The sequence below is a fragment of the Chiloscyllium punctatum genome, chromosome 2, assembly GCF_047496795.1.
Source record: "Chiloscyllium punctatum isolate Juve2018m chromosome 2, sChiPun1.3, whole genome shotgun sequence".
NCBI lineage: Eukaryota > Metazoa > Chordata > Chondrichthyes > Orectolobiformes > Hemiscylliidae > Chiloscyllium > Chiloscyllium punctatum.
In genome coordinates, this window is record NC_092740.1 from 39,490,381 (window position 1) to 39,516,751 (window position 26,371).

At 40.8% G+C, this 26,371-nt stretch overlaps 1 protein-coding gene across 1 annotated transcript in view; it reads left to right on the forward strand.

Moving 5' to 3' along the window:
• Window positions 1-26,371, forward strand: part of ap3b1a (adaptor related protein complex 3 subunit beta 1a) — a 314,446-nt gene that overhangs the window by 35,753 nt on the left and 252,322 nt on the right. Inside the window, exons 2-5 of the mRNA XM_072547465.1 lie at window positions 11,114-11,189; window positions 20,827-20,901; window positions 24,651-24,746; window positions 25,811-25,971. Coding sequence (XP_072403566.1) covers window positions 11,114-11,189; window positions 20,827-20,901; window positions 24,651-24,746; window positions 25,811-25,971 — 408 coding nt within the window. The remainder of the gene's footprint in view (window positions 1-11,113; window positions 11,190-20,826; window positions 20,902-24,650; window positions 24,747-25,810; window positions 25,972-26,371) is intronic.

The window sequence follows — 26,371 nt, forward strand, 5'->3', positions numbered from 1 at the left end:
TTGATCGTGGCTGATGTTTATCAAGTCCATTTGGCTGCCTTCTCCCCATAACCCTTGGTTCCTTTACTAATCAAGAACCCATCTATCTCTGTCTTAAATGCATTCAGTGACCTGACCTCCATTGCTTTCTGTTGCAATGACTCCCACAGATTCTTAAGCCTCTGGCTGAATAAACACTACCTCATCTAGGTTCTAAAGGGTAGTCTTCATTCTGAGGCTGTGCCCTCAGGCCCTAGTGTCTCATTCTAGTGGAAACATCACCCCCACATCCACTGTATCCAAGCCTGTCAGTATTCTGTAAGTTTCAATCAGATGTCGTCCTCATCCTTCTAAACTCCATTCAGTTTCAACCTAGAGTCCTCAATTACTCCTCATATAACAAGCCCATTATCCTTGTAAACCTCCTCTGAACCCCATCCAAGGCTGGCACATTTTTTCTTAAGGGGCCCAAAACTGTGCTCAATATTCCAAATCTCTGCTCTTGTATTCTGGCCTGACAGGTAGGAGGCTGGAAGAACACAGCAAGCCAGGCAGCCTCAGGTGGAGAAGTTGACGTTTCGGGTGTAACCCTTCTTCAGGACTGGGGATAGGTGAAGGCAGGGTAGAGGGTATGATCTGGTTGGTCAATGGGAGGAATGAATCCAGTTGGTGGCAGTGAGATGTGGAAGGGCAGGGGAGGGGCTGGGAAGGGAGGTTATTTGAAATCTGAGCACTCAGTGTTGAGTCTGTAGGCTGCCGAGGCAAAAGGTGGTGGTCCTCCAATTTGCGGTGTGGTCCATTGTAATAATGGAGGCGGCTAAGGATGGTTATGTTGGAAATTTGAAATGGATTATGACTGGGAGGTCTGGTCAGCCTCCGCGGGCCTGGCTGCGATGCTCAGTGAATCGTTCTCTAAGTTTACGTTTGGTCTTGGGAGCACCTGATGTAGTAAACTGGGTTGGAAGAGAGACAGGCGAACTTATCCCTCACCCGGAAGGACTGTTTGGAGCCCAGGATGGAGGTGAGTTGGGGTGGTGTGCTGGCAGGCTTTGCAATCTTTTTTTAACATTCAGAAAATAGTCTATGCCTCTTCCTCTCAAAGTGCATAATCTCACCATATCCCACATTGTATTCAATCTGCCACTTCTTTGCCCACTCTGCTAGCCTGTCCAAGTCCTACTGCAGCCTTCTGCTTCCTCAACATTACCTGTCCCTGCAACTATCCTTGTTGCTAAGTTTGCAGATGACACGCTGCCCCCAGATCCTTCATTCAGATTGTTAGTGTACAGTGTGAATAGTCCTGGTCCTGACACTGCTCCCTGCGACCCCCACTAATCACTGACTGCCATCCTGAAAGAAAACCTTTTATCCTTTATCTCTGCCTTCTGCCAGTCAGCCAATCTCCTATCCATACCTCTACCACCATGGGCTCTTAATTAGCAGCCTCGTGTGTGTCACTGAAGCTCAGTAGCAGTAGTTTGTAGCAGCAACAACATTACACTGCAGGAATTCACCAAATATGTTTTCGATAGCACCTTCCAAACCCACGGTCACTGCCTTTGAGCAGGACATAGGCAGCAGATCCGTGGGAGCACCACCATTTGTAAGTTTCCCTCTAAGCTATTTGCCATAATGAGTTGGAAATATGTCCCAACTGTTAATTTTAATTGGGTCAAAATTCTGGAATTCCTTCAGTAATAGCATTGTGGGTTTACTAGTTGGACGTGGACTGCAGTGGTTTAAGGCAGCAAGTCGTCATCACCTTTTCAATAGTAACAGGTAATCGATGTAGGCACAGCCAGCCATGCACCTTTCCCATGAGTGAATACAAAATTTGTTTGAGGATGAATAAGAAGTCAAGAGTTGTAAATTGTCATTTTACAGTTGTGTATTTAGTGAGTGAAGGAGCTGGGATGAATTATTAGTCATCTTTCAAAATGATAAAGGGTAGCTATAATTTTGCTCCCCAGCCAGTGCTGTTGAACAGTGCACAATTTTGTGCTTGGTTTTTAACAAAACAAAACTCCTGTTCACAGGCTGTGATTGCTGCTGGCTTGGCCAACAGTTATTACCAACTTCTGATCCTCCTTGAGAAAATGCTACCTTGAACTGCTGCAGTTCATTTAGTGTAGCTCCAGTCCTGGTAGGAAGACCGTTCCATGGTTTTGTTCCAGTGACCATGAGCATGGTGTAAGCCATGGAGGGGTACTTGCAGGTGGAAATGTTCCCTTAGATATGCTGTCCTCGTCTTTCCAGATGGTAGATATTGAGATTTGGAAGTTGAAGTGTGAGCTTTGAGAAGTTATCTTGATCTGAAACTTCAGTTCTGTTTCTTTCCACAGGTGCTGCCTGAACTGAGCATTTCCAGCACTTTAACACCTTAGCTGCAATAAAAATGGAAGTTTGTTATCTAGGGTTAGTATGTATAAGTAGACCCGTTTAATGAAATTAGTTGTCAAATTTATAATCTGTGTGAAACTTGACGTGAAAGCTGTGATACTAGAGAAGTTGCCCTTTCAATGGATTTACTACTCTTCAGATAAAACTATAAAGGTTGAGGTGTTCCCTGTTTCTGAAGTGCTGAATAAATCTGACCACTAACTTAGACAGGATGATCAATTATTTGTCTCTGAAAATTGTAATTCGCCCTTAGGTAGCTGCAAAACTAACTTAGTACCCTTTTTGAAAACATACAATTTGTCATTAATTTCATGCCTGAGACTAATTGAGATGGGACATAATGATTTTGTTGTCAGCAGTGCTTCAGGAACTGCGGAAGGAAAAATTTTCAAATTGGGCTGAATCAAATTTTACATGTCTAGTTTCTCCTTTTTCAATCTCTGTATTGAAAACAGGTGCATCTTTCCCTGGAACTGACCTTAACAAGAACTTGAATGGTAACAATATCTTGATTGTCATTCTAACAGCCTTTGTACACTCATTTGAAGCTCTTAAAGCTGTCACATCTCTGCCTCAGCATGTTAAATGAGTTGTAAATGATGGCAGATCAGCAAAGCAGCAATACATTTTCAAAAGGTGCAAGATCCAGCCAAAGCAGATTTAGGTAATGTACACTTCATCCAGTTTATCAGGTACATAGCTGAACCATGCACACCTACGAGCCATGAATTCCCATGTCCAGAAACTCTACCGTGTATATGATCTGTTGAAGGTGCATTTGGGGTTTGATTTGATTAGTCTGCCAATGATATCATTCATTCATATGTGAGCATTAACTGCAGTTTCACTTATTACTGTTTATAGATGATACTATATTCAAAACTTTAATCGAAAGGAGGTGATATCTCAGCCATTATACTGATTTGCACCTGTAAAGTGATTTTTCTGAAGCTGAAATGTTGAGCTAATGTGTAACTTAAATATTCATCCATTTACGGTTCCTGATAACTCTGTTTACACAGTTTTTATCATTTATTTTTAGTAATAATTGTTAAATATGTGACCTTGCGCAATAGGTAGCACACAGTATGACTGGCAAAAGTCAAATTCTATTTCGTTTAATGCGTTTTTCATAGACAAAGGCTAGAACAGCTGCTTTCAGGATAACTTTAAAGGGGAGTCATTTGGAGAAATTCCTTGGGCATTGGAAAATATAGTTAACATTTTTAGGGCGATAATTACTGTTGAATACCAGGTTGGCAAATAACCATTTTTTTCAGCACCTAATTGAGTAATATGGGGTGAAAGGAAGTTAATGATTAATTTTAAAATAATAGGAATTAAAATAATCTTTCCCTAGACTGAGTAGGAGCAGTCCACTGGGATTAACTGTTTGATCTGCAAGTAAAAGAATAGCATTTTGAGTTCTAATTTGTTCACCTAGCAAACTGGGTTAGTCTGTTAAGTGTAAATGTAGTACTAGATCTGGAAGATTTCCAAACCAGTTTTACTGGAAGCATTGTAGCTGTGTTTTTTGACCTAGCTTGCAGATAAATCTATCCTGGAGAATAAGCAAGGAACATAGTCGTAGGTAATATATCGGGAAGTAGGTATTGATCAGGCAAAGAGAGCAATGATAAATGATACTAAATTGAAAAGTCTTTTCTGACTTAAAAAGATAAGTTTTGTAACTTTATTCAAATTATTTATATTCATAAATTTAGTTTTCTTGTACAAGATTTGATGGTATGCGCACATATCTGAATCATAAAATGATCGTCACACTATATTTAAGCTGGCAGTTTTTGACATTGATCTGTTTGTTTTTATTCTATGGCACTTGTTTTCTTGTGGCAATTTATTGGGTTTGCTTGCATGGGTTTTGTTTAGTTTTAACTGTATTAATCATTTCATTTTTACAAGGATTTTCCGATATAGTGAGATGAGAAATATACCACGTTTTTATTCCATGTATTTAAAACAGTCAAGCTTTGGAGGTCAGAAATAAGGACAGGAAGAGGAATTGACTGGAGTTCCACTTAAGTGCTGCTGCGCCTTGTCGATAGGCACAGATGTTTGCAGAGGGAAATGATTGAGATATGGGTGCATGTTTTAATGAATCAGTGAAGTAATCCATTGGGAATGTTTATTTCTTCACTTTGTCCGTCAGGTGACTAACTTGTACAGGCTTGGTAATATCGCAACACAAGCTTGGTTTGTACATCTGAAACAGGGAGGTTTGCTTCAAGCTAGAGACTGGATTTAATGGCTTCAGTGAAGAATATACTGATAGTTGCAGATAGTCTTCAGCTATCACTGAGTTTGCAGCAAACTTCAGAAGAACAGGGCCTGACAGATGTTAACGATAGAACTGCGCAGCAATTGATTGGGTATGTATCGACACTCAAATGTTGTGTTAAAACGTTAAAGTTAATGGCCTGGAGTTTCAGCTTGGAGCGTGGGCTTTCTCAGTGCAACCAACTTAAGATCATGGGGATTTCAGCATACACCCACAAAACTAGCTCCACCCTTCATTGGCAGTTTCCACTAATTGTACTTGTGGGTATTACAAGAGCCTGCAAAGTTAAACCAGTTCTTTTGGGACTATGGGTACTGCTAGCAATATTCAAAAAGCTTTTTAATATAATTTTGAAAAATCTTGTAGATCCAAGAAAGTGAGGATTTGGTTAAGAAAAAGAAGGCAGCATATATCAGGTATAGACAAGATTGATAGAATGAATCCTTAGAGTGTAAAGGCAGTAGGAGTATACTTGAGAGAAATCAGGAAGGCGAAAAGGGGGCATAGCTTTGGCAAATAGAGTTAAGGAGAATCCAAAGGGTTTCTACAAATACTATGAGGACAAAAGGGTAGCTAGGGAGAAAATAGGGCCCCTCAAAGATCAGCAAGGCGGCCTTTGTGTGGAGCTGGGGGAGATACTGATCAAGTATTTTGCATCAGTATTTACTGTGGAAAAGGACATGGAAGATATAGAATGTAGGGAAATGGTGGCATCTGGAAAAATGTCCATATTACAGAGGAGGAAGTGCTGGATGTCTTGAAATGCATAAAAGTTTATAAATCCCCAGGACCTGACCAGGTGTACCCTAGAACTCAGTGGGAAGCTAGGGAAGTGATTGCTGCGCTCCTTGCTGATCAATGTCAGGTGCCAGAAGACTGGAGGTTGGCTAACATGGTGCCACTGTTTAAGAAGGGTGGTAAGGACAAGCCAGGGAACTATAGACCGGTGAGCCTGACCTTGGTGGTGGGCAAGTTGTTGGAGGGAATCCTGAGGGACAGAATGTATTTGGAAAGGCAAGGACTGATTAGGGATAGTCAACATTGCTTTGTGCATGGTAAATCATGCCTCACAAACTTGGTTGAGTTTTTTGAAGAAGTAACAAAGAAGATTGAGGGCAGAGCAGTAGATGTGATTTATATGGACTTCAGTAAGGCGTTCGACAAGGTTCCCCATGGGAGACTGGTTAGCAAGGTTAGATCTCATGGAGTACAGGGAGAACTTGCCATTTGGAGACAGAACTGGCTCAAAGCTAGAAGACGGAGGGTGCTGGTGGACGGTTGTTTTGCAGGCTGGAGACCTGTGACCAGTGAAGTGCCACAAAGATCTGTGCTGGGTCCACTACCTGTTGTCATTTTATATAAATGATTTGGATATGTGCTGAATATGTATAATTAGTAAGTTTGCAGATTACACCAAAATTGGAGGTGTAGTGGACAGTGAAGAAGGTTACCTCAGAGTACAGCAGGATCTTGATCAGATGGGCCAATGGACTGAGGAGTAGCAGGTGGAGTTTAATTTAGATAAATGTGAGGTGCTGCATATTGGGAAAGCGAATCTTAGCAGGATTTATACACTTAATGGTCAGGTCCGAGGGAGTGTTGCTGAACAGAGACCTTGAGTGCAGGTTCGTAGCTCCTTGAAAGTAGAATCGCAGGTAGATAGGATCATGAAGGAGGCATTTGGTATACTTTCCTTTTATTAGTCAGAATATTGAGTACAGAGGTTGGAAGGTCATGTTGCGGCTGTGAGGACATTAGTTAGGCTACTTTTGGACTATTGCGTCCAATTCCTATTGAAAGGATGTTGTGAAACTTGAAAGGGTTCAGAAAAGATTTACAAGGATGTTGCCAGGATTGGAGGATTTGAGCTATGGGGAGAGGTTGAATAGGCTGGGGCTGTTTTTCCCTGGAGCATCGGAGGCTGAGGGGTGACCTTAGAGGTTTGTAAAATTGAAGGGCATGGATAGGATAAACGGGTAGTCTTTTCCTTTGTGTGGGGGAGTCCAGAACTAGAGGGCATCGGTTTAGGGTGAGAGGGGAAAGGTGTAAGAGACTTGGAGGGCAACTTTTTCATGCAGAGGGTGGTATGTGTATGGAACGAGCTGCCAGAGAAAGTGGTGGCTAGTAACATTTAAAAGGCATCTGGACAGGATGCATAGGAAGGGTTTGGAGGGATATGGGCCAGGTGCTGGCAGGTGGGACTAGATTGGGTTGGGATATCTGGTCGGCGTGGATGAGTTGGACCACAGGGTCTGTTTCCTTGCTGAACAACTGACCGACTCTTGCAGTGCTCAAATGTAGCTAGGAAATATTTTTTACATATTTTCTGTTGATGGCATGTTCACGTCTGTAGCACAAGGTTGCGTTCTTTAGTCTCATTTTAAGGATTTGAGCACCAACCTCAAGGTTGATTATAGTGCAATTTTGAGATGGAGTATTGCAGGTGTTGTCTTTAGGATAAAATGCTGAACTTTGAAGTGGATATAAAGAAATGTAAGTCATTTAGCCCCACATTCAGATCCCATCTACCTGATTGGGTGGATGTAAAAGATTCCATAGTGCTCTTTTGAAGAACATACAATTTCTCTAGTTGTGTTCTGGCTGACATTTCACTTTCAATCAGTATCATAAAAACAGATCATGATCACTTTGCTATTTGAGAGTTGGTTTCAGACAGAATTGATTGCTGAATTTCCTATGTCACAACACTGCCCACATGTTAAAAGGACTTCATTATTTGTAAAAGTGGTTTGAGATATCTGGTGCTTATGAAAACTGCAGGTTCAAACAAACTTTTATCTCTAAATATTGTTCAATAGTTTACAATCTGTTCTCAAATGGTGGATTGACACACTAAAAATGCTGCTTTTGTGATTAAACCATTTTCAAATGTAGTAATCAACTTCAGATTGTCACTGATGTTGATCTCTGCCCAATCAAATTGGTTCAAGGTTGCATTGAATTCATTTTGAGTAGGAACTTGTGATAGAAAAACCTTTCTGAATGTATAGTTTTTGAGTAACTAGTGAGAAATGTGTAGCTCATTGTGCAAATACATTAATGCACATTATGAGGCTTGTTAAGTTTTAGAGAGGAATTTCTTAATACTTCCTATGTTCATTACAACCCACAGATGTTTTGTTCCATAAACCTAACATTATTCACCTTCTCCTCCTTGACCTATCACCTTCATCTCCTCCCCCACTCACCCATTGTACTCTATGCTACTCTCTCCCCACCCCCACCCTCCTCTAGCTTATCTCTCCATGCTTCAGGCTCACTGCATTTATTCCTGACGAAGGGCTTTTGCCCGAAACGTCGATTTCGCTGCTCGTTGGATGCTGCCTGATCTGCTGTGCTCTTCCAGCACCACTAATCCAGTATTTGGTTTTCAGCATCTGCAGTCATTGTTTTTACATTATTCACCTTCAGACCACCAAGAGAAACTGGATAGGCTGGGACTTTTCTCATTGGAGTGTAGAATGTGGAGGGTGACCCAGTAGATGTTTATTAAATCATGACTGCCATACATAAGGTGAATAGCCAAGGTCTTTTCTTTGGGTGGGAGAATTCAAATCGAGGGGTCATAGGTTTAAGGTGAGAGGAGAAACCTTTTTAAAAGGACCTGAGGGGCAGTGTTTTCAGATGGTTTGTATGTGGAATGAACTGTCAAAGTGAAGTTGTAGATCAGTGTACAGTTCCAACATTTAAGATATGAGGATCGATGCATGAGGGATATGGGCCAAATGCAGGAATATGATGAAATTATTTTGGGAAATTTGGTCGGCATGGACAAATTACACCAAAGTGTCTGTTTCTGTGCTCTGACTCTATAAAAGATAAAGTTTAAAAATCGCACAGCACCAGGTTATAGGACAACAGGCTTATTTGGAAGCACTAGCTTTTGGAGCACTGCTCCTCCTTCAGGTGGTTATGGAGTAGGACCATAAGACACAGAATTTATAGCAAAAGATTAGTGTCATGCTATAAATTCTGTTATGGTCCTACTCCGCAACCACCTGAAGGAGGAGCAGTGCTCCGAAAGCTAGTGCTTCCAAATAAACTTGTTGGACTATAACCTGGTGCTGTGTGATTTTTAACTTTGTCCTCCCAAGTCTAACCCTGGCTCCTCCACATCTATAAAGATAATTAGATTCTGACTTAGTTGTTGATGAATTCTTGTTTTATAACATTGTATAATGTTACTTAGGAATATAGGAAGAGGATTTGACCATTTCAGCTAATCGAGCCTGCCTTGTCACTCAGTACAACCTTGATATGGCTGATCGAATGCATCAGTTCCTTTAGCTCATCCTAGCCCTGTAACCCCAGGTATGCTACTGATAATCAGAAATATATCAATCTCTACCTTGGACCTACTTAAAGATTGAACTTTCACAACCCTCTGGTAGAAAATGCTGAAGGTTCGCAACCATCTGAATGAAATATTTCTCATCATTAAGTTTGTTTGGTTCTTTTAAACCTCGCTTGTCAACAATTTTAGTGGAAAAAGTTAAGCAATGCTATGCTGAACTCGTGTTTTGTCACCAAATATAGTTCTGTTTTTTATTTAAGGGATATCTGAGTTGCTGGCTGGGCCAACGTTTATTGTCTGTCCCTAGTTGCCCTTGAGAAGGTGATGATGAAATGCTGTCAATTTCTGCATTAAGAGTGGCATGGATAGGGTAAATAGACAGGTTTTCTCCTGGGATGGGGGTGTCCAGAGCTTAAATGACTTAGGGTTAAGAGGAGGAAGATTTAAAAGGAACTCTAGGGGCAGAGGATGGTGTGTGTATTGAAAGAACTGCCAGAGCAAGTGATGGAGGCTGGTACCAGTACAACATTTTAAAAGGCAACTGGCTGGGTACATGAATAGGAAGGGTTTAGAGGGAAATAGTACTAGATTAGGTTAGGATATGTGGTCGGCATGGATGAGTTGGACCAAACAATCTGTTTGTGCCGTGCGTCTGTGGTGTTGGTGTTAGGTTCTTTTTCTTGAGATTCTTACACACTTGATGGCAACTACAATACACCAATTTCTGCGAACTGCCAAAATTAGCAAGTACAAACTTTCTGGAGGAACTCTTAATACACTTCGGGTTTGCGGAGCCGTGTCAACGGTCTCTCTGAACAAAAGAAACAGTCTTTCCTTTATACAGTACAGGAATTTCACATTACAGTTCGTAATGCCCACAAGGCAACCCCCAGCCATTCCCGCAGTCACAGGCAGCTCAAAACATAATGTAGAGATCACCTCCTTTCCAGAGTTAATGTGGTTAAATTATTCCTTAATGGCAAGACCTGGTGTATGTTGTTTTTTTTTGTAACTGTAGGGTGCAGTCAGAATTTTAACTATGTTCTTATTGATTCTGAATAGGGATGATGATGCAAATGGCTCTGAATGGCAAGGGATGGCAGAGTGAAGTTACATTGTCATCCCTTGCCATTCATAGCCATTTGCACGGTCATTTCCTCATTATTCAATGTCAGTTCACTCTGAATAACTAGGAATGGCCATGCAAATTGTTTGGAATGGCAAGAGATGGCAATGCAACTTCCTTACAGTCTACCTGTAAGACACAGACTTACCACCCTAAGACAGAGGCATCCCACCCTACCCTGGGACGTCCAATTTCTTGCAGGTCAGCAGAGTAAATTAGCCCTTTAATATCTCAGTAGGTATACTCGTAAAGCCATTGGGGAGGGAATTCAAGGATTTTGACCCAAGGATATAGAAGGAGGAGTGCAAGTTTATAGGAATATGGTGACTTTACCTATTTACTTTTTAAACTGTACTGACACTTGTAGGCGATGCTGTATTGCCAGCCTGTTTTGACAAAGCAGATTCGAGTAAATAACAATGTGATGATGACCCAGAATCTATTTTATGTTGATTTGAGGGATGAATATTGGCTAGAACACTGGGGACATCTTTGCTGGTCTTTAAAACCGTGCCACAGGATTTATTATTTTGCCTCAGAGAGCTGAAGATCTCCATTTAATGTTTTGTATGGAAGCAATCCCCTCAAAGTACCCTGTCCAGAATTGCAATGGAGAATTAGCTTAGATTGTTGTGCTCAAGCCCAAGTAGCACATGTTGTAGAGTCAGTAACTTTTTTTCAGGAGATAAAGTTCAAAATTCTAGGCAGTTACTTAAAAAAAACCCACAGATTAAAACTGCAGAATTTTTTTCTCTACTATAGTCAAGAAAATAAATACCAATCCTTCACATGCTGATATTGATAAGTTTGATGCACACTTCCTGTGTTTAATTTTTATCATTTTGAAGTTTTTAATAACTGTGTACTTCAGATGTGTGTATTTGCAAATGTAGTCTCATTCACTGATGATGCTTGCTCCTAGTTTTACCTTTGTTCTCTTTTTGCTTTGTTTTATTTTTGTCTTTGCTTATGTTTTTAAATGTTTTATTTTTAGGAATGAAGATCTTCATCAAATGCTGGACAGCAACAAGGATTCACTTAAATTGGAGGCGATGAAAAGGATTGTTGGGGTGAATAATATTTTAACTTCTCTGATCAAGAATAATGGAAACAAGTTGATTTTTAATTTCTTGATAAATGAGAAATTAAAGTCTAAGTTCAAGTTTTGAGTCAGCAAGCTTTAATTAGGCAGCACAGCAGGAAATGAAATGACAAAGGAAATTTCTGGGTGTCTTATTATAGGAAGGATGAGACTGCATTGTAAGCTTTAACAGAAATGGCTCTGAGGTGAGGAATTTCATTTATGCCTCTTCAAACCTCATCTTCCTGCACCATGGCAGAGTATGTGGTTAGTCAAGGATAAATGCAGAGTAATAGGGTAGGGGAATGGGTCTGGGTGCATTACTGTTCGGAGGGTTGCTCTGGATGTGTTGGGCCAAATGGCCTGTTTCCACACTGTAGGGATTCTATGATGCTTAAATTGCATGGCCATGCAGTTGTTGGATCTATGATGCATTGACTTCTGCAAACTGAAGTTACTATTGTGCATGGGCCTTGGAGATCCATGTAGTGGTTTCCAAAAATATATGGTGAACATTTTGAGTCCAGTCTGACTCTTCTTTGTGTTTTCTCTCATTAGATGCTGTCAGACCTGCTGAATTTTTCCAGCATTGTTTGTGTCGATTCTCGATCCTAATTGTTTCGTTGTTTTTACAATTCTAGCAGTAGTTCTTGAAGCTAGTGGCATAGTAATTTTTTGTTGAAAAATGTGGTGCTGGAAAAACACAGCAGGCCAGGCAGCATCCAAGGAGCAGGAGAATCGACGTTTTGAGCATAAGCCCTTCTTCAGGAATGAGGCTGGTGTGCCAAGCGGGCTGAGATAAAAGGTAGGGGGGAGGGAGTTTGGGGGAGGGGCGCTGGGAACACGATAGGTGGAAGGAGGTGATAGGCCGGAGAGTGGGTGGGGCGGAGAGGTCGGGAAGAAGATTGCAGGTCAAGAAGGCGGTGCTGAATCCGGGGGTTGGGGCTAAGATAAAGTGAGTGGAGGGGAAATGAGGAAGCTGGAGAAGTCTGCATTCATCCCGTGGTTGGAGGGTTCCTAGGCGGAAGATGAGGCGCTCTTCCTCCAGTTGTTGTATGGCCAGGGTCTGGCGATGGAGGAGGCCAAGGACCTGCATGTCCTCAGTGGAGTGGGAGAGGGAGTTAGTGTTCAGCCACAGGGCGGTTGGGTTGGTTGGTGCGGGTGTCCCAGAGGTGTTCTCTGAAACATTCCGCAAGTAAGCAGCCTCTCTCCCCAATGTAGAGGAGATCACATCGGGTGCAGCGGATACAGTAAATGATGTGTGTGGAGGTGCAGGTGAATTTGCGATGGATATGGAAGGATCCATTGGAGCCTTGAGGGGAGGTGTGGGCGCAAGTTTTGCACTACTTGTAGATTGCAGGGGAAGGTGCCGGGAGTGGAGGTTGGGTTGGTGGGGGGTGTGGACCTGACGAGGGAGTCGCGGAGGGAGCGGTCTTTCCAGAACATTGATAGGGGAAGGGAGGGAAATATATCCCTGGTGGTGAAGTCTGTCTGGAGATGGCGGAAATGACGGAGTCCAGAGGTTGGTGGGGTGGAAGGTGAGGACCAGTGGGGTTCTGTCCTGGTGACAATTGGAGGGGTGGGGTTCAAGGGCGGAGAAGCGCAGAAGTGGAGGCGATGCAGTCGAGAGCATCGTTGACCACGTCTGGGGGAAATTGCGGTCTTTGAAGAACGAGGCCATTTGGGTTGTTTGGTAGTGGAATTGGTCCCCCTGGGAGGCGAAGGAATTGGGAATATGGGATGGCATTTTTACAGGGGCAGGGTGGGAGGAGGTATAATCTAGGTAGCTGTGGGAGTCAGTCAGTTTGTAGTAAATGTGTTGAGTCGGTCGCCCGAGATAGAAATGGAGAGGTCTAGGAAGGGGAGGGAGGAGTCTGAGACGGTTCAGGTAAATTTGAGGTCTGGGTGGAAGGTTAGTAAAGTGGATGAACTGTTCAACCTCCTCGTGGGAGCATAGTAATTCTTTGTCTGATATACATTGAAAGGTGGATCTTTGTTAAAACATTGATACCAATGTTTAGGCCATGCAAAATCCACCCACTTACAAGGAAATTAAAATTGGAAAAAATATAAAATTGGAGACCCTGTCTCTGCTGGGAACCCTGTCTCTGCAAGGCGGCAATAGTGTAGTGTCATTGTTGCCGGACAAGTAGTCCAGGGAATAAGCTAATGTTCTTGGTCTCAGCTAGAACTCCACCATGGCAGAAGGTGGAATTTGAATTTACTGAAATGCCTTAAATTAAAGGTCTGAGGACCATTGCTAATTGTTGTAAAAACCCAGCTGGAGGCAGGGAGAAGAGAAAGGAATTTTGAGTACAGTAATGCGATACTGGTGGGTTTAGTGGGATTGTGTTTTTACCATGTGTTTCTGGATCTTTAAATGTGTCATATGTAAATAATTGGGTTATTCTATTTTACCTTAATTTCCTTTGTATATCTTATTATTAAATCTGCATCTGCAGCATTGAATATTTGCATTTCAGTGAAAGACCACCTTGTTAAAATAACATAATTTTTCCATGCCAGATTTCAGTCTGCGATCTGACTTGTCCAGTTATTATCACAATATTAACTGGGATAATAGTGGTTTGTCACTGACCTCTCAGAACTAACCAGTTTCTTGCAAGAAACACTGTTTTGATTGGACTTCGGAGGATAAAGACACAATTCTAGAAGCATGGCCAAGTACAAAAATAGACTTTAATCTGTTCAATAGGCTTGTCGTTGAATGATAACTTATTTAAGCTATTTAAGAAGCTAATCCTAAATTAATCTTGGTAATTTAAATCAATCTCAGACACTGATCTCAACAGTTAATTTGTAATCAAATAGCGGATACTGAATTACTGTAACATAACTGTCTTTTGTAACCTCTATTTATTTTGTCAGTTAACGCTATCTCCCAATTAGTTTAGTATTTAGTGTTAAGTTTCAGTACTGCTAACTATGACGTCAAGCTTGATAAACAATTGTTGGTGCATGACAGCTGCCTGATTTTTAATTTGCAACAAGAGTTAATTCTTTCATTTAGCTTGTGGCATTCTAGGTTGGAAATTAATTGAGGACTTGGCCTTTCTACTCCATGTGCTTTTTGCTGCAATTAAATGGGAGTAAACACTGGTCTATCTTCAGCCATCTGTCTTGCCTCCATTTGCTTTACATCATTTGTAAGCATAAGTGCAAATATAATCCAAAACAGTGTAAGAAAAGCAAAATACTGCAGGTGCTGGAAATCTGAATTTAAAAAATTAAATTGCCGAAGAAACCCAGTGGGACTGGCAGCATCTGTGGAGGAAGTAAGAGCTAGTATGAGCTTACGTCTAAAGTCCGACTATAAATTCTTCTAAAATTATCTTCTGAAGCTGATTTGATTTCCCACTCTGGTACTGAAAGTCTGACTCCACATAAGCTGGAAGGCAATCAAGTAGTCTCCTAGTAAAGAGTAAGTGGTGGAGAGGTACACCTAACTGTTTGATGTTCCAGTGAAAGGTATTTTGATTTCTAATGACTGGTATTGCAGGTGAGATAGAGGGCTTCTTGGAATTTTGATAGTAACTACATGGTAACCTCAGAATTGGCTGGAAATGTGCTGATTACATTTGAGAACATCAAGAAGTGACAGGACCATCAAGCTGGAAAAAGAGGAGACATTGTGAGAAACTAACTAAATGAAGTATTGGAGGTTGGGGAAAGGTGCAGAAGATGCCAACCTTAAATTCAGATAAGGCACATGATAGTGCTGAAAGAAGGAAAATGGACTTGGTAGAGAGGGCAGGGCATTGTGCAGGACTGGAACATTGAAGGTTACTGATCTTTTCATTGAAGAAACACATCTCAAGGTAAACAACAGAGCAAGGACTGGACCTGGACTTTCCTTCTCCTTGCATATTTCTAGTATAAATGTGACAATTTTTGTGATATTTGAATCTGCAGCTGCATCAAAGAATTTCTTTATGCAGCTTAATAAACTTCATCTTGCTTTCAAATTTAGTATTCAAATGGAACAATCAAATCATTTCCCTTTTCTTTGATGTATTAGTTGAAAATTTGGGAATTCTACTGTTATTGACCGATGAACCTCAGCTTTCAGTACATATGTGCTGCAAGGTCAGTTTTATCGGTAACCTATTGAATAAGGCCCTAGCCATCTGCTTATCAAGTAGGTTTGATGCTGGGAGAGCATATGTCAAAACTATCCTGTATGGTTTTGGATACCCTGCTAAAAACATCAATCATGAATCATGAAGAATCAAAAAGGGCTTATTTCCACCACTTTCCATTAAACCATAGAACATAACAGAATTAGGCAATTTGGTGCATCAAGTCTGCTCTACCATTCGATTGTGGCTGAACATCATTCTCAACATCATTCTCTTGCCTTTTTCCCTCATTACCTTTGAATACCCCTTACTAATAAACAATCTCTATGCCACTGAGTTAAATACACTCAATGACTTGGTTTCCACAGAGTAACTGCCATCCGGCTGAAGGAATTTCTCCTTGTTTTGGTTCTAAAGGGTCATTCACTCACCCTATGCCCTCTGATCCTAGTCTCTCCTGCTAGTGAAAACATAATCTCCATGTCCATTCTATCCAGACCCCTCCGTATTCTCTAGATTTCAATGAATATCTACCTCATCCTTTTCAAATTCCGTTGAGTACAGACCCAGAGTCCATAACCACTCCTTGTATGATAAGTCCTTCATCCTCAGGATCATTCTTGGCAATCTTCCTATGGGCCGCCTCTAAGGCCAACTCGTTGTACCTTTTATGTACTAGGTCCAAACCTAGTACACAATATTCCAAGTGCGATTTGACCAGACCCTGAAACAGCCTCAGCAGTGCAGCTCTGTTGTTGTATTCTAGTCCTTGAAACAACTGCTAGCATTGCATTTGCCTTCCTAACTGCCAACTGTATGCAAACCTTAAGAGAATCCTGAGCTAGGACTCTTTAATCCCTTTGTGCTTCAGATTTCTGAAGCCTTTCCCCATTTTAGAAACTAGTGTACCCCTTTTAAATAAATATTAGATTAGATTCCCTACAGTATGGAACAGGCTCTTTGGCCCAACAAGTCCACACCAACCCTCTGAAGAGCAACTCCCCTAGACCCATTCCCCTACCCCATATTTACCCCTGACTAATGCACCTAACACTATGGGCAATTTAGCATGCCCAATTCACCTGATCTGCACATTTTTGGATTGTGGGAGGAAACCAGAGCACCCAAAGGAAACACTCGCAGACACGGGGAGAATGTGCAAACTCCACACAGTCACCTGAGGTGGAAATCGCACCTGGGTCCCTGGTGCTGTGAGGCAGCAGTGCTAACCACTGAGCCAACGTGCCTGATCCCTTTATTCTTCCTACCAAAGTACATAACCGTATTCTTTCCCACGTTGTTTTCAAACTGTCCACTCTTAGCCTTCTGAGGCTTCCCCATCTCCTCAAAAATACCTATCCCTCCACCTATCTTTGTCATTTGCAAACTTAGCAACAATGTTCTCCATTTCTCCTTCAAGATTGTTGATGTATACAACTAACCCCTCCAGAAGTCCACTAGTTACCAGCTACCACCCTTTTTTAAAAAAAAAATCCCTTTATCCTCACACTCTGCCTTCTGCCAGTCTGCCAATCCTCTCTTCCTATCATACCTTATCCCTTGCCCCTAACACTCTGAAGAGTTATCGAGACTCAATCTTAGAATGCTCTCTCTCTCTCTTGGATGCTGACTGACCTGCTGTGACTTATCGCATTTTTAGTTTTCAGTCCTTGGCCCTAACACTATGGGTTCTTAGCCTCCTGTGTGCACCTTGTCAAAAGCCTTCTGGAAGTCCAAGTAGATCACATCCACTGACTCTCCTTTTGTCTAACCTGTTTGTTACCACCTCAAAGAATTCTGATGTGCTAGTCGGGCAAGACCTCTCCTTGACGATGCCATGCTGACACTGTCCTATTTTACCATGCACTTCCAAGTACTTCATGATGTCATCCTAATAATGGACTCTTAAAATATTACCACTGACTGAGGTCAGGCTAACCAGCAGACAATTTCCTGTGTTCTGCCTCACTCTCTCCTTAAACAGGGGTGTTACGTTCTCTAGGACTGTCCCTGATTTTAGTAGTTCCACAATCTCGACCACGATCTCCTTTTATAATCCTGCAGTAGTCCACCTGGTCCTGGTCATTTAGCCACCTTCAGACTTTTCAGCTTTTATAGCATGTTCATGTTAGTAACGACCACTGCATTCACCTGTGTCCCTTGACTTTATTGAATTTCTGCTGTGCTATTGGTGCCTTCCACCATGAAGTCTGCGAATACCTATTCAATTCCTCTGCCATTTTGTTCCCCATTACTACCTCAGTCTTGTTTTCCAGCAGTCTAGTGTCTATCTTGTCCCTCTTTACTATTTCAATATTTTTAAACAAAACTCTTGCAATCTTTTATATTACTAGCTAACTTTCCTTCATATTTCATCTTCTCCTGTTATTGCTTTTTTTTTAGTTTTTCTGACTTCTAAATGGTTCCCACTAATCTTTATCACATTGTATACTTTTTCTTTTGCTTTTATGCTGTCCCTGACTTCCCTTATCAGCCATGGTTGTTTTATCCTCCCTTAGTATGTTTCTTAAGATGAATTTCTGCTACGCCTCTAATTAGCCCCAGAAACTCAACTGCTCAACGGTCTTCCCTGGTAGGCTCCACTTCCACCAACTCTAGCTAGCTCCTCCCTCAGTCTTTTGTGGTTTATCTTTGCTCTCTTGTAATAACAGTACATCTGATTCCAGCTTCTCCCTGTCAAACTGCAGAATGAATTCTATCATATGGTCACTACCTCCTTCGCCTTAAACTCCCTAATCAAGTCTGTCTCATTACACATCACCAAATCCAGAATTGCATGCTCCCTACTGAGTTCTGCCACAAGCTGTTCCAGACACCAATTTGCAGACATTCCACAAATTCCTTTTCTTGGGATTGCTACAAACTTGATTTTCCCAGTCGACCTGCTTATTGAAGTCCCTGTGATTATTGTATTGGTGCCTTTCTTACATAGCTTTTCTATATCCTGAACTATTTTCTTCCCCATATCCTGACTACTGATGGAGGTCTTTACATAATTCAGCAGGGTCTTTTCTCTGCAGTTCCCCATGGTTCAGAAGAGATTTACCAGGATGTTGCTGGGAATGGATGGTTTGAGTTATAAGCAAAGGCTGGAGGGCTAGGACTTTTATTTTTAACTAGAGTGAGGAGGTTGAGTGGAGATGTTGTAAGGGTTTTAAAAAATTGAGAGGGTATAGATAAGGTGAATAGCAGGTGTCTTTTTCCCTGGGTAGGGGATTTCAAGATTAGGGAGCATATTTTAAGGTGAGGTAAAAGATGTAAAAAGACATGAGGCAATTTTTTTCGAGTGTTTCATGTGTGGAATGAACTGTCAGAGGAAGTGGTGGATGCACATTGTTGCAATGTTTAGAAGACATTGGAATATATCCATGAATAGGAAATGTTTGGATGGATGTGGGCCTAGCGCAAACAATAGGATAGTTGAGTTTGGGATTATGGTCAGCATGGACTGCTTGGACTATTTCCATGCTGTATGACTCCATAACTATAACTCTACCCATACGGATTCTGCACCTCCTGACTCTATTACTTGCTCTCAATTTAAATTCATTTCTTACTAACAAATCAAATTTGCTCCTGAGCCCATCTGCCTGTCCTTTGATAGGATGCAAATCCTTAGATGTTTAGTTCCCAGACCTGATCCCTTTGCACCCACATCTCTGCCCATAATGTTGCAGATTTCAATTTGCAATATCTTGAGTGACCTTGTTTTATCTACTGCATGCATTTAAATAGTGTCTTCAGTCCTGCATTGAGAGTCGACCTGTTCTCTTCCCTCCTGTGCCTGAAGGTAGATTCCAGAGCCTATCCTCTTTCTGTTACAGAAACTTTAATCTCAGCTGAGCCCATCGTTCCCTTTTCCATTTCCATAATTTTTCATGTGGACAACACAAGCAGACAGGCAGGCATGCACATGCACACAGACAGACTTATGCAGTTCACAAAGATTCTGGTCCCTGTCGGATTCAAATGTAAGCCATTCCATTGGAACAGTCCTTTCCCTCCCCTGGATGGTGCCCAGTCTACTTCGGATTACTCGAAGGGCAAAATGTCGCAATTACAGGTGAAGTTCGTTGTTGCCTTCTACTACAATTTGGTAAATCTACAAACAGTTGAACAATCCTTTGTCCTCCAGCACCCCACACCCCAGCTCTGATGTAGAGTCATCTAGACTCTGAACATTAGCATGCTCTCTCTTCATGGATGCTACCTGGCTTGCTCTAGTGCTTTTATTTTCATTAGTTTCCTCCGTTAAGTGTGCTGCTATCAAGCCCAAAATATATTTGCTGACCACATGAATGAGTATTAAAATGAGTTTTGGTACCAGTGTGATGCCAGAAGTACAGGCTGCGTTAATCATTTCCCATTGACCACTTGCAATAGACAGCATGCCACTTGTGTTCAACCTGACTATGCTAACAAGTCTCGGAAAAGTATATTCATGACCAGAAATGATTCTGCTGTTAAAACTCATTTAATAAATAATTTGGACTGTGCTATGAGTTAGGTCAGAAACCAATTGAAGAGAATCTTTTGGGATCATTGTGAAGCGTGTGTGTGTGTGCTAGAAACCTCATGTACAAATGCACAGGACCATGTTTTATTTAGGGAAAAGGAATTTGTATTTTGTTTCTTTTCCAAAATTTAAAAAGTGCATGGAGATATCCAAGCCTTGTTGCATCCCTATAGCTCCACAGTGACCATTTAGAATCTACCTGCCTGATCTGTGAGTTAAGATAGACTGTTAACTTTTCTTGCTGCGATCGTCATGTCAGTGATGGTTCATCCTCTCATACTGTATAAAATGGTGTCCTTGTTCAAGTCTGTTTCTTGTGCCCTAGTTCTCAATGCAAATTGAGAAGCTTCAACTTCTTATCTCCTTTTCATAAATGTTTATGTTCTAAGCTGCCAAGCAATGTCTTAACAAGTGGCTTTTGCAAGAAACGTCCCACAATGCTAATCCATGAACTTTCATCGTGAAATCAAACTGGTCTAGTTTCTCTTCTCAATCTCACTAAAAGAAGTGCTTTCATAACATTGCCTTTTCTCAAATGTTTTATATGCGCTATTTGCTGCTTTCCTATTGATATGATTGATCTTGCTACACTGAACCATAAAAGAATTGGTATTGAATTTCTATCTTGTGCTGCCTTGCAAGACTTGTGGGGAGACGAGCAATGCTGCAAGATGTTGGTAATCGTGGATGCAAACAAAAAGCTTTTTTAAAAGGCAAAATAAGTTGTAGTGTTTAAAGCTAGTATTATCTATTATTTAACCACATAAGTATAAATTAAATGTCAGTATTATCATCCTCCCATCTCCTTTTCAAATCACAAATCAGCTGTGCCTATGCTGTTGTTGAAAGCTCATGTTTTTGTAATAATGGTAACAGAACCCATTTACAAATTTAAATGGATTACCATGGCATTAGTCATTGCATAATTAACAAAAGAATATCTGTTAACCAATCTGAGTCTATAATTGAGACTATAATTCATGTTACAGATGATTGCTAAAGGAAAAAATGCTTCAGAATTATTTCCTGCTGTTGTGAAGAATGTCGCTAGTAAAAACATTGAGGTATGTTCCATTTACTGTGAGGTGTTGCTGTTTTTATTTCTATTATAAACTGAACAATGTCTGTACCTGACATGCCCATTGTTGAATAGCATGCCATTACCTAGTCTACTTTAATTCTACCTTTAATCTGAAAGACCTTAATGCTTGCTTGTGATTTTTATATCCCTGATTTTTTTTGTGACTAAAGTTTTCATTTTGTGACCGAGCAAGAAATCAAATTTTACTATATTATTGTGTATGAATTTATGTAGATTTTGTTTTGCGTCTATAAGGTTGACTCATAGCTTGAGAGTTTTCATCACCTAAAAGGTGATACAAAAGTAGCATTAATGAATCACTGGTATAGTTTAAAAAAAATCGAAGATTTGACCAGTATGTCACGGAGTATGCTGCACTAGAATTGATGGATTAATTAAATTGCTTGCTTAGGAAGGTCTGCTTGAGTTCTTAAAGCTGGACAGGGTAGCGTTATGATTAGCATCACATCAGGAAGCATGGTAGCACTGAGAAAAATAACATTTAGTCTGGGAGCAAAGTCACGTCATCTTGTGTGCTCCTGTTTCTGGTCTCACGTTTTTTTGGGAAAGAGTCTTTTGCTGTGGATTTGCAGTCAGATTATTTGTGTTGTTTCTTGTGGCTAGCATTGATTTTATCTAATCTAAACCTGGGTAAGAGCAAATCAGCTGTTTTGCAACCTTCAGTGATTTAATATTGGTAGCTGTGCAGAGGAATATTCTCAATGTTAGATAAAAGCTGATGCAATATTTTTTTTAAGGTTTTGTCCAACTTTATCACTTTTGCTTCTGAAAAGTGTTTCTGGATTATGAACAATATATATTTTATATTTTTCAGTAAGGGCATTATTTTACTTTTAGTGCAATATAACCTGAACCTTGAGAATTCAATGGAGTTACTGTGAATTTTATTTTGATATTTTTAATACTGAAATTTTGGTTTTTTCAATTTTTAAAATATTTTATTCCGGCACTGCATTTTCTTCACCTTCACCCTACCATGCATTATGTATCAATCTAGTCACCTCCCAGCCTCTGCTGGTTTAACCATGGACGGTAATGCTGAGAGAAATTGGTACAGTCTTGCCATTTGTCGATTCCAACTTGGTGTTCATTTCCATGTAGGAAGAGCCCCATCATGCTTTAACAGCTGAGCTTTAATTTTAGCTTTTCTCTGTGGAATTTGTAACTAATTCTCTGAAGGGTTGGCAACTTTTTATTTTCAAGAACATGCACAATTCTGAGGTTGCCTACCTGCTCGCTGAGCTGGTAAGTTTGTTTGACGTTTTGTTACCATACTAGATAACATCAGTGTGCCTCCAGTGAAGCAGATGTTACCAAGTATGGTGACGTTCATCTGCAAACAAACCTATCAGCTCAGTGAGCAAGTCAACAACCACCTCCACAACCTGAGCTACAAATCTTCTCAAGAAGTCAAGTGCACAATTGTATAACATAGAAAAGTATCAAAAGGATAAAGATCACCAAGTTGAAGAAAGCGATGTTTAAAGTGGAGACCAAGAGCTAGGTGAAAGTTTGAAGGAGGGATTTGGGCAGAGGATTCTTATCTAGAGTTGGAGGGAATTCTCATGAGCAGATCTTCAACAGCTTTGTACTCCATACAAGAGGCTGATTTTGGAAGTGTGTCCTTTTTCGGTTGGAATTAGAAATAGCATTCCTGAGCTTGGTAATTTAGTAGAAAAGGGCTTAGAAAATTTGAATGATTCCTTTTAAAAAAAAAAGTAATCAGTGGCAAGATAGAGACAAAATGGTTCAAGGCTGATGACAGCCAAGCAAACTTGTGTGCCGATGCTGTAGCTTTGTGTGTTTTTTCATGGTTTCATTTAGAGAGATTGGGGGACAGGTACCAAGCAGACTGAGAAGATAAACAGCTTGTGGGAATTTGGGTTTCTCCCCCCCCCCCCCGCCCCCCAGAAGTTGAAACCATAGAAGCAGCCTGAGTGGGTGTGGTCAAGCACTCTCTGATCCAGGATTTTAGTTAACTTTCAGCAGTTGTTGCTGGGGTCTCAGGATTAGAAGGCAGTACATCTTTCCTGACTGCTGCACCCTGTCTGAATTTTCTGTCCGAATTGTCTTTTGATCTTTCCTCCTGGATATCATCTGTTTTCTGAATTTGCATTTCTGCCACAGGGTGTTTATGGAGTGTTGCTGTGTTGGGACAGTTAATGTTTAGTAGTAAAATCATAATATTCTTAGTTTAAAAATCACACAACACCAGTTAATAGTCCAACAGGTTTAACTGGAAGCACACTAGCTTTTGGAGCAACGCTACTTCATCAGGTGGTAGTGGAGGGCTCAGTCCTAACACACACAATTTATAGCAAAAATTTACAGTGTGATGTAACTGAAATTATACATTGAAAAATTGATTCTGTTAAGCCTTTCATCTGTTAGAATAAGTGATAGTTTCACTTCTTTCATGTGTAAATCACAAAACCTTTTTTAAAAAGTTGCATTCTCGGGTTAGCTGTTAACAATGGTGATAGCTAGACAATATGTTGAAGGTAAAAGTGAGGACTGCAGATGCTGGAGATCAGAGCCGAAAATGTGTTGCTGGAAAAGCGCAGCAGGTCAGGCAGCATCCAAGGAACAGGGGAAGGGCTGAAGAAGGGCTTATGCCCGAAACGTCGATTCTCCTGTTCCTTGGATGCTGCCTGACCTGCGCTTTTCCAGCAACACATTTTCAGCTCCAATATGTTGAAGGTGTTGGCCCCCTTGTGTTCTCTGTCTATGCCATGATGTTTAGATTGATTCTAATCTAAAAAGTGAGATAACACAGTTTTAAATGAATTCATGCAGTTTTTGAGCAAAGTACAATGTAACCCTGCAAGTTCAAATTCACCCCACAAAATGTGTGCATGTGGGTCTTTGTCTGTGTGTGTGTGTGTGTGTGTGTGTGTGTGTGTGTGTGTCTCTGAATGGGTTGGGGGTTGAGAGTGTGAGAAAGTGTGTGTGTGTGTAGTGAGTGCAGAGTGTCTTAAGTCTGTGAGGGGGTGTGTGTGGGTGTCTGTGTGCGCATCTGTATGTATATATAGTGCAATGGTGACCACCATTGCAATGTGACATGAACCCAAGGTCCTGGTTGAGGCCCTCCCTATGGGTACCGAACTTAGCTATCAGCCTCTGTTCGGCCACTTTTCTCTGCTGCCTGTTCCAAAGTCCACCTTGGAGGATGGTCACCCGAAGGTCCGAGGCTGAATGTTTTGAGAAGTTTTGCCAGAGATGCTTTATTTCTGGATGGGTAATAGCAGAACCGTACCAGGACAATTCATTGAGCTGGACAGTGAAGGAGAGCCTTTGGAGGAGAGTGAGCAACTCCTGCACATGTTAAGAATGACTTGATTTTGGGTTTTACCACCTCCAGCCTTTTGCTTTTCTTTTCCCTGATATCTATATTTTAGATATGACAAGTTTATGGTTGAGGAATAGATTTTCTGCTCAGAATTGGCCTCTTGATGTAAGTGGTGTGTGTGGCACAAGGGGAATGTGAGAACTTCTTTCAAGGTTTTTAAGTGACTCCATGTGAGAGGAGTTAAGAAATCCAAACTTCTTGACATACACTGTGCTGGGAAGAGAGGTATAATTGTTGTTATCAAGTTTCCTTGGTTGTTCTAACATCTTGTTACGAAGCTGCTCTACACTATAAAAAGTTCCCAGTTTATCTTAACAAATCATTCACTAACTGCATATGATTTTGCTTCTTCCCTTATACAGTTGAAGAAGCTGGTGTATGTTTACCTTGTACGCTATGCAGAAGAGCAGCAAGATTTGGCCTTATTATCAATCAGCACCTTTCAGCGTGCGCTGAAGGTTAGTACTGCTAAATGTCTACGTAATTCGTGGATAAATTATAACCATCTCAGTAATTTGATTAGTGAATATGATCCTTTGATATTAATTTTTTTCAATAATATTAATCAAATATTTTTCTCCTTCATTTCCATTTTCTAATAAAATGAAGTTCCACCAAAGGGAATCTATCTATCATACTTGAGTAAAAGTAGTCTTCCTAAGGCATTTCAGCTAAAAAGAACCTCTAGTGCTCTCATGGTGTCTGCATAAATGTTATACAGCCCTGTTGAAAAGAATTCCACCCACAATACATTTTCAATATGGGACCAATATCTTTCCCTTTTTACAAATTACACAATACAACCTACACCTCATGGAGGTAGAGTACACCCTCCTTTCCACTTACACTTGCCTTTTTCAGAAACCCCCTTGGGCTACTTAATCTTCTTAGTTGGTTGTCAAGACTGAAAAATCCACTATAGAAGGGGAAATGGAAATACACTAGCTCATGATCATTGTCCATAGTCACGTTGATAACATCAGTGAGTTTGACTATCCTGAAATATTGTTAAAGTTGTCCTCTGCTTTTCAGATGATACATAAGAATGATGTTTTGCAGGTTTATCAATGACGCAATTAAAGGTTTAGCCTCCGGTGAACCTTAGGGGAGGTGACAACTTAATGGTATTATTGATGGGCTATTATTCCAGAGATCCAAGTAATGTTCTCGGGGCCTAGGTCCAAATCCTACCATGATAGATGATGAAATTTAAATTTAAGAAAAATCTTGAATTATAAGTCTAATGATAACCCTGAATCCATTGTTAATTGTTGGCAAAACACACTTGGTTCACAATGGGAAGCAGACCGCCAACCTTATCTGGACTGGCCTACATGTGCTCCAGACCCACAGCAATGTGGGTGACTCATAACTGTCCTTTGGGCAATTAGGGATTGGCAATAAATGCTGAGCTAGCAAGTGACACCCTTATCCCATCAATGAATAATGTATGAAATGTGATCACAAGGGAGAGAAAAGGCTATAAGTAATTGCTTATTATTTGTTGTTCAATTCATTCCAGGATCCTAATCAGTTGATTCGGGCAAGTGCTTTACGAGTTCTTTCCAGTATTAGAGTGTCAATTATTGTGCCAATAATGATGCTGTCTATTAAGGAAGCTGTCAATGACCTATCTCCATATGTTCGGAAAACTGCTGCCCATGCCATTCAGAAGCTTTACAGGTGGGTCATTTTATGGTAAATGAGATACCATTTGGGAACATTTCAATTTCTAATACTGAATTTTGCTACCTATAATTTCTACCTTCTATCACTCCTTTGAGCGATGGAACTTGTGCAAATTAGCTACTGCATTTCATACCCAGGAGCAGTTAACCTTCAATATTAAAATAAAACAAGAACTGTGGATGCTGGAGGTCTGAAACAAAAATTGCTGGAGAAACTCAGCAGGCCTGGCGGCATCTTTTGGGGGTGGTGGGGGGGGAGGAGAAACACAGTTAATGTTTCGGAACCAAAGAGTCATTGGACTCAATGTTCAAAAATTCTTACTTAGCTTTAAAACGCTTTGAGACTTCTGAAAAGGTTAATATAATGCAAATCTTACCATTGATCTCGAGCTTGT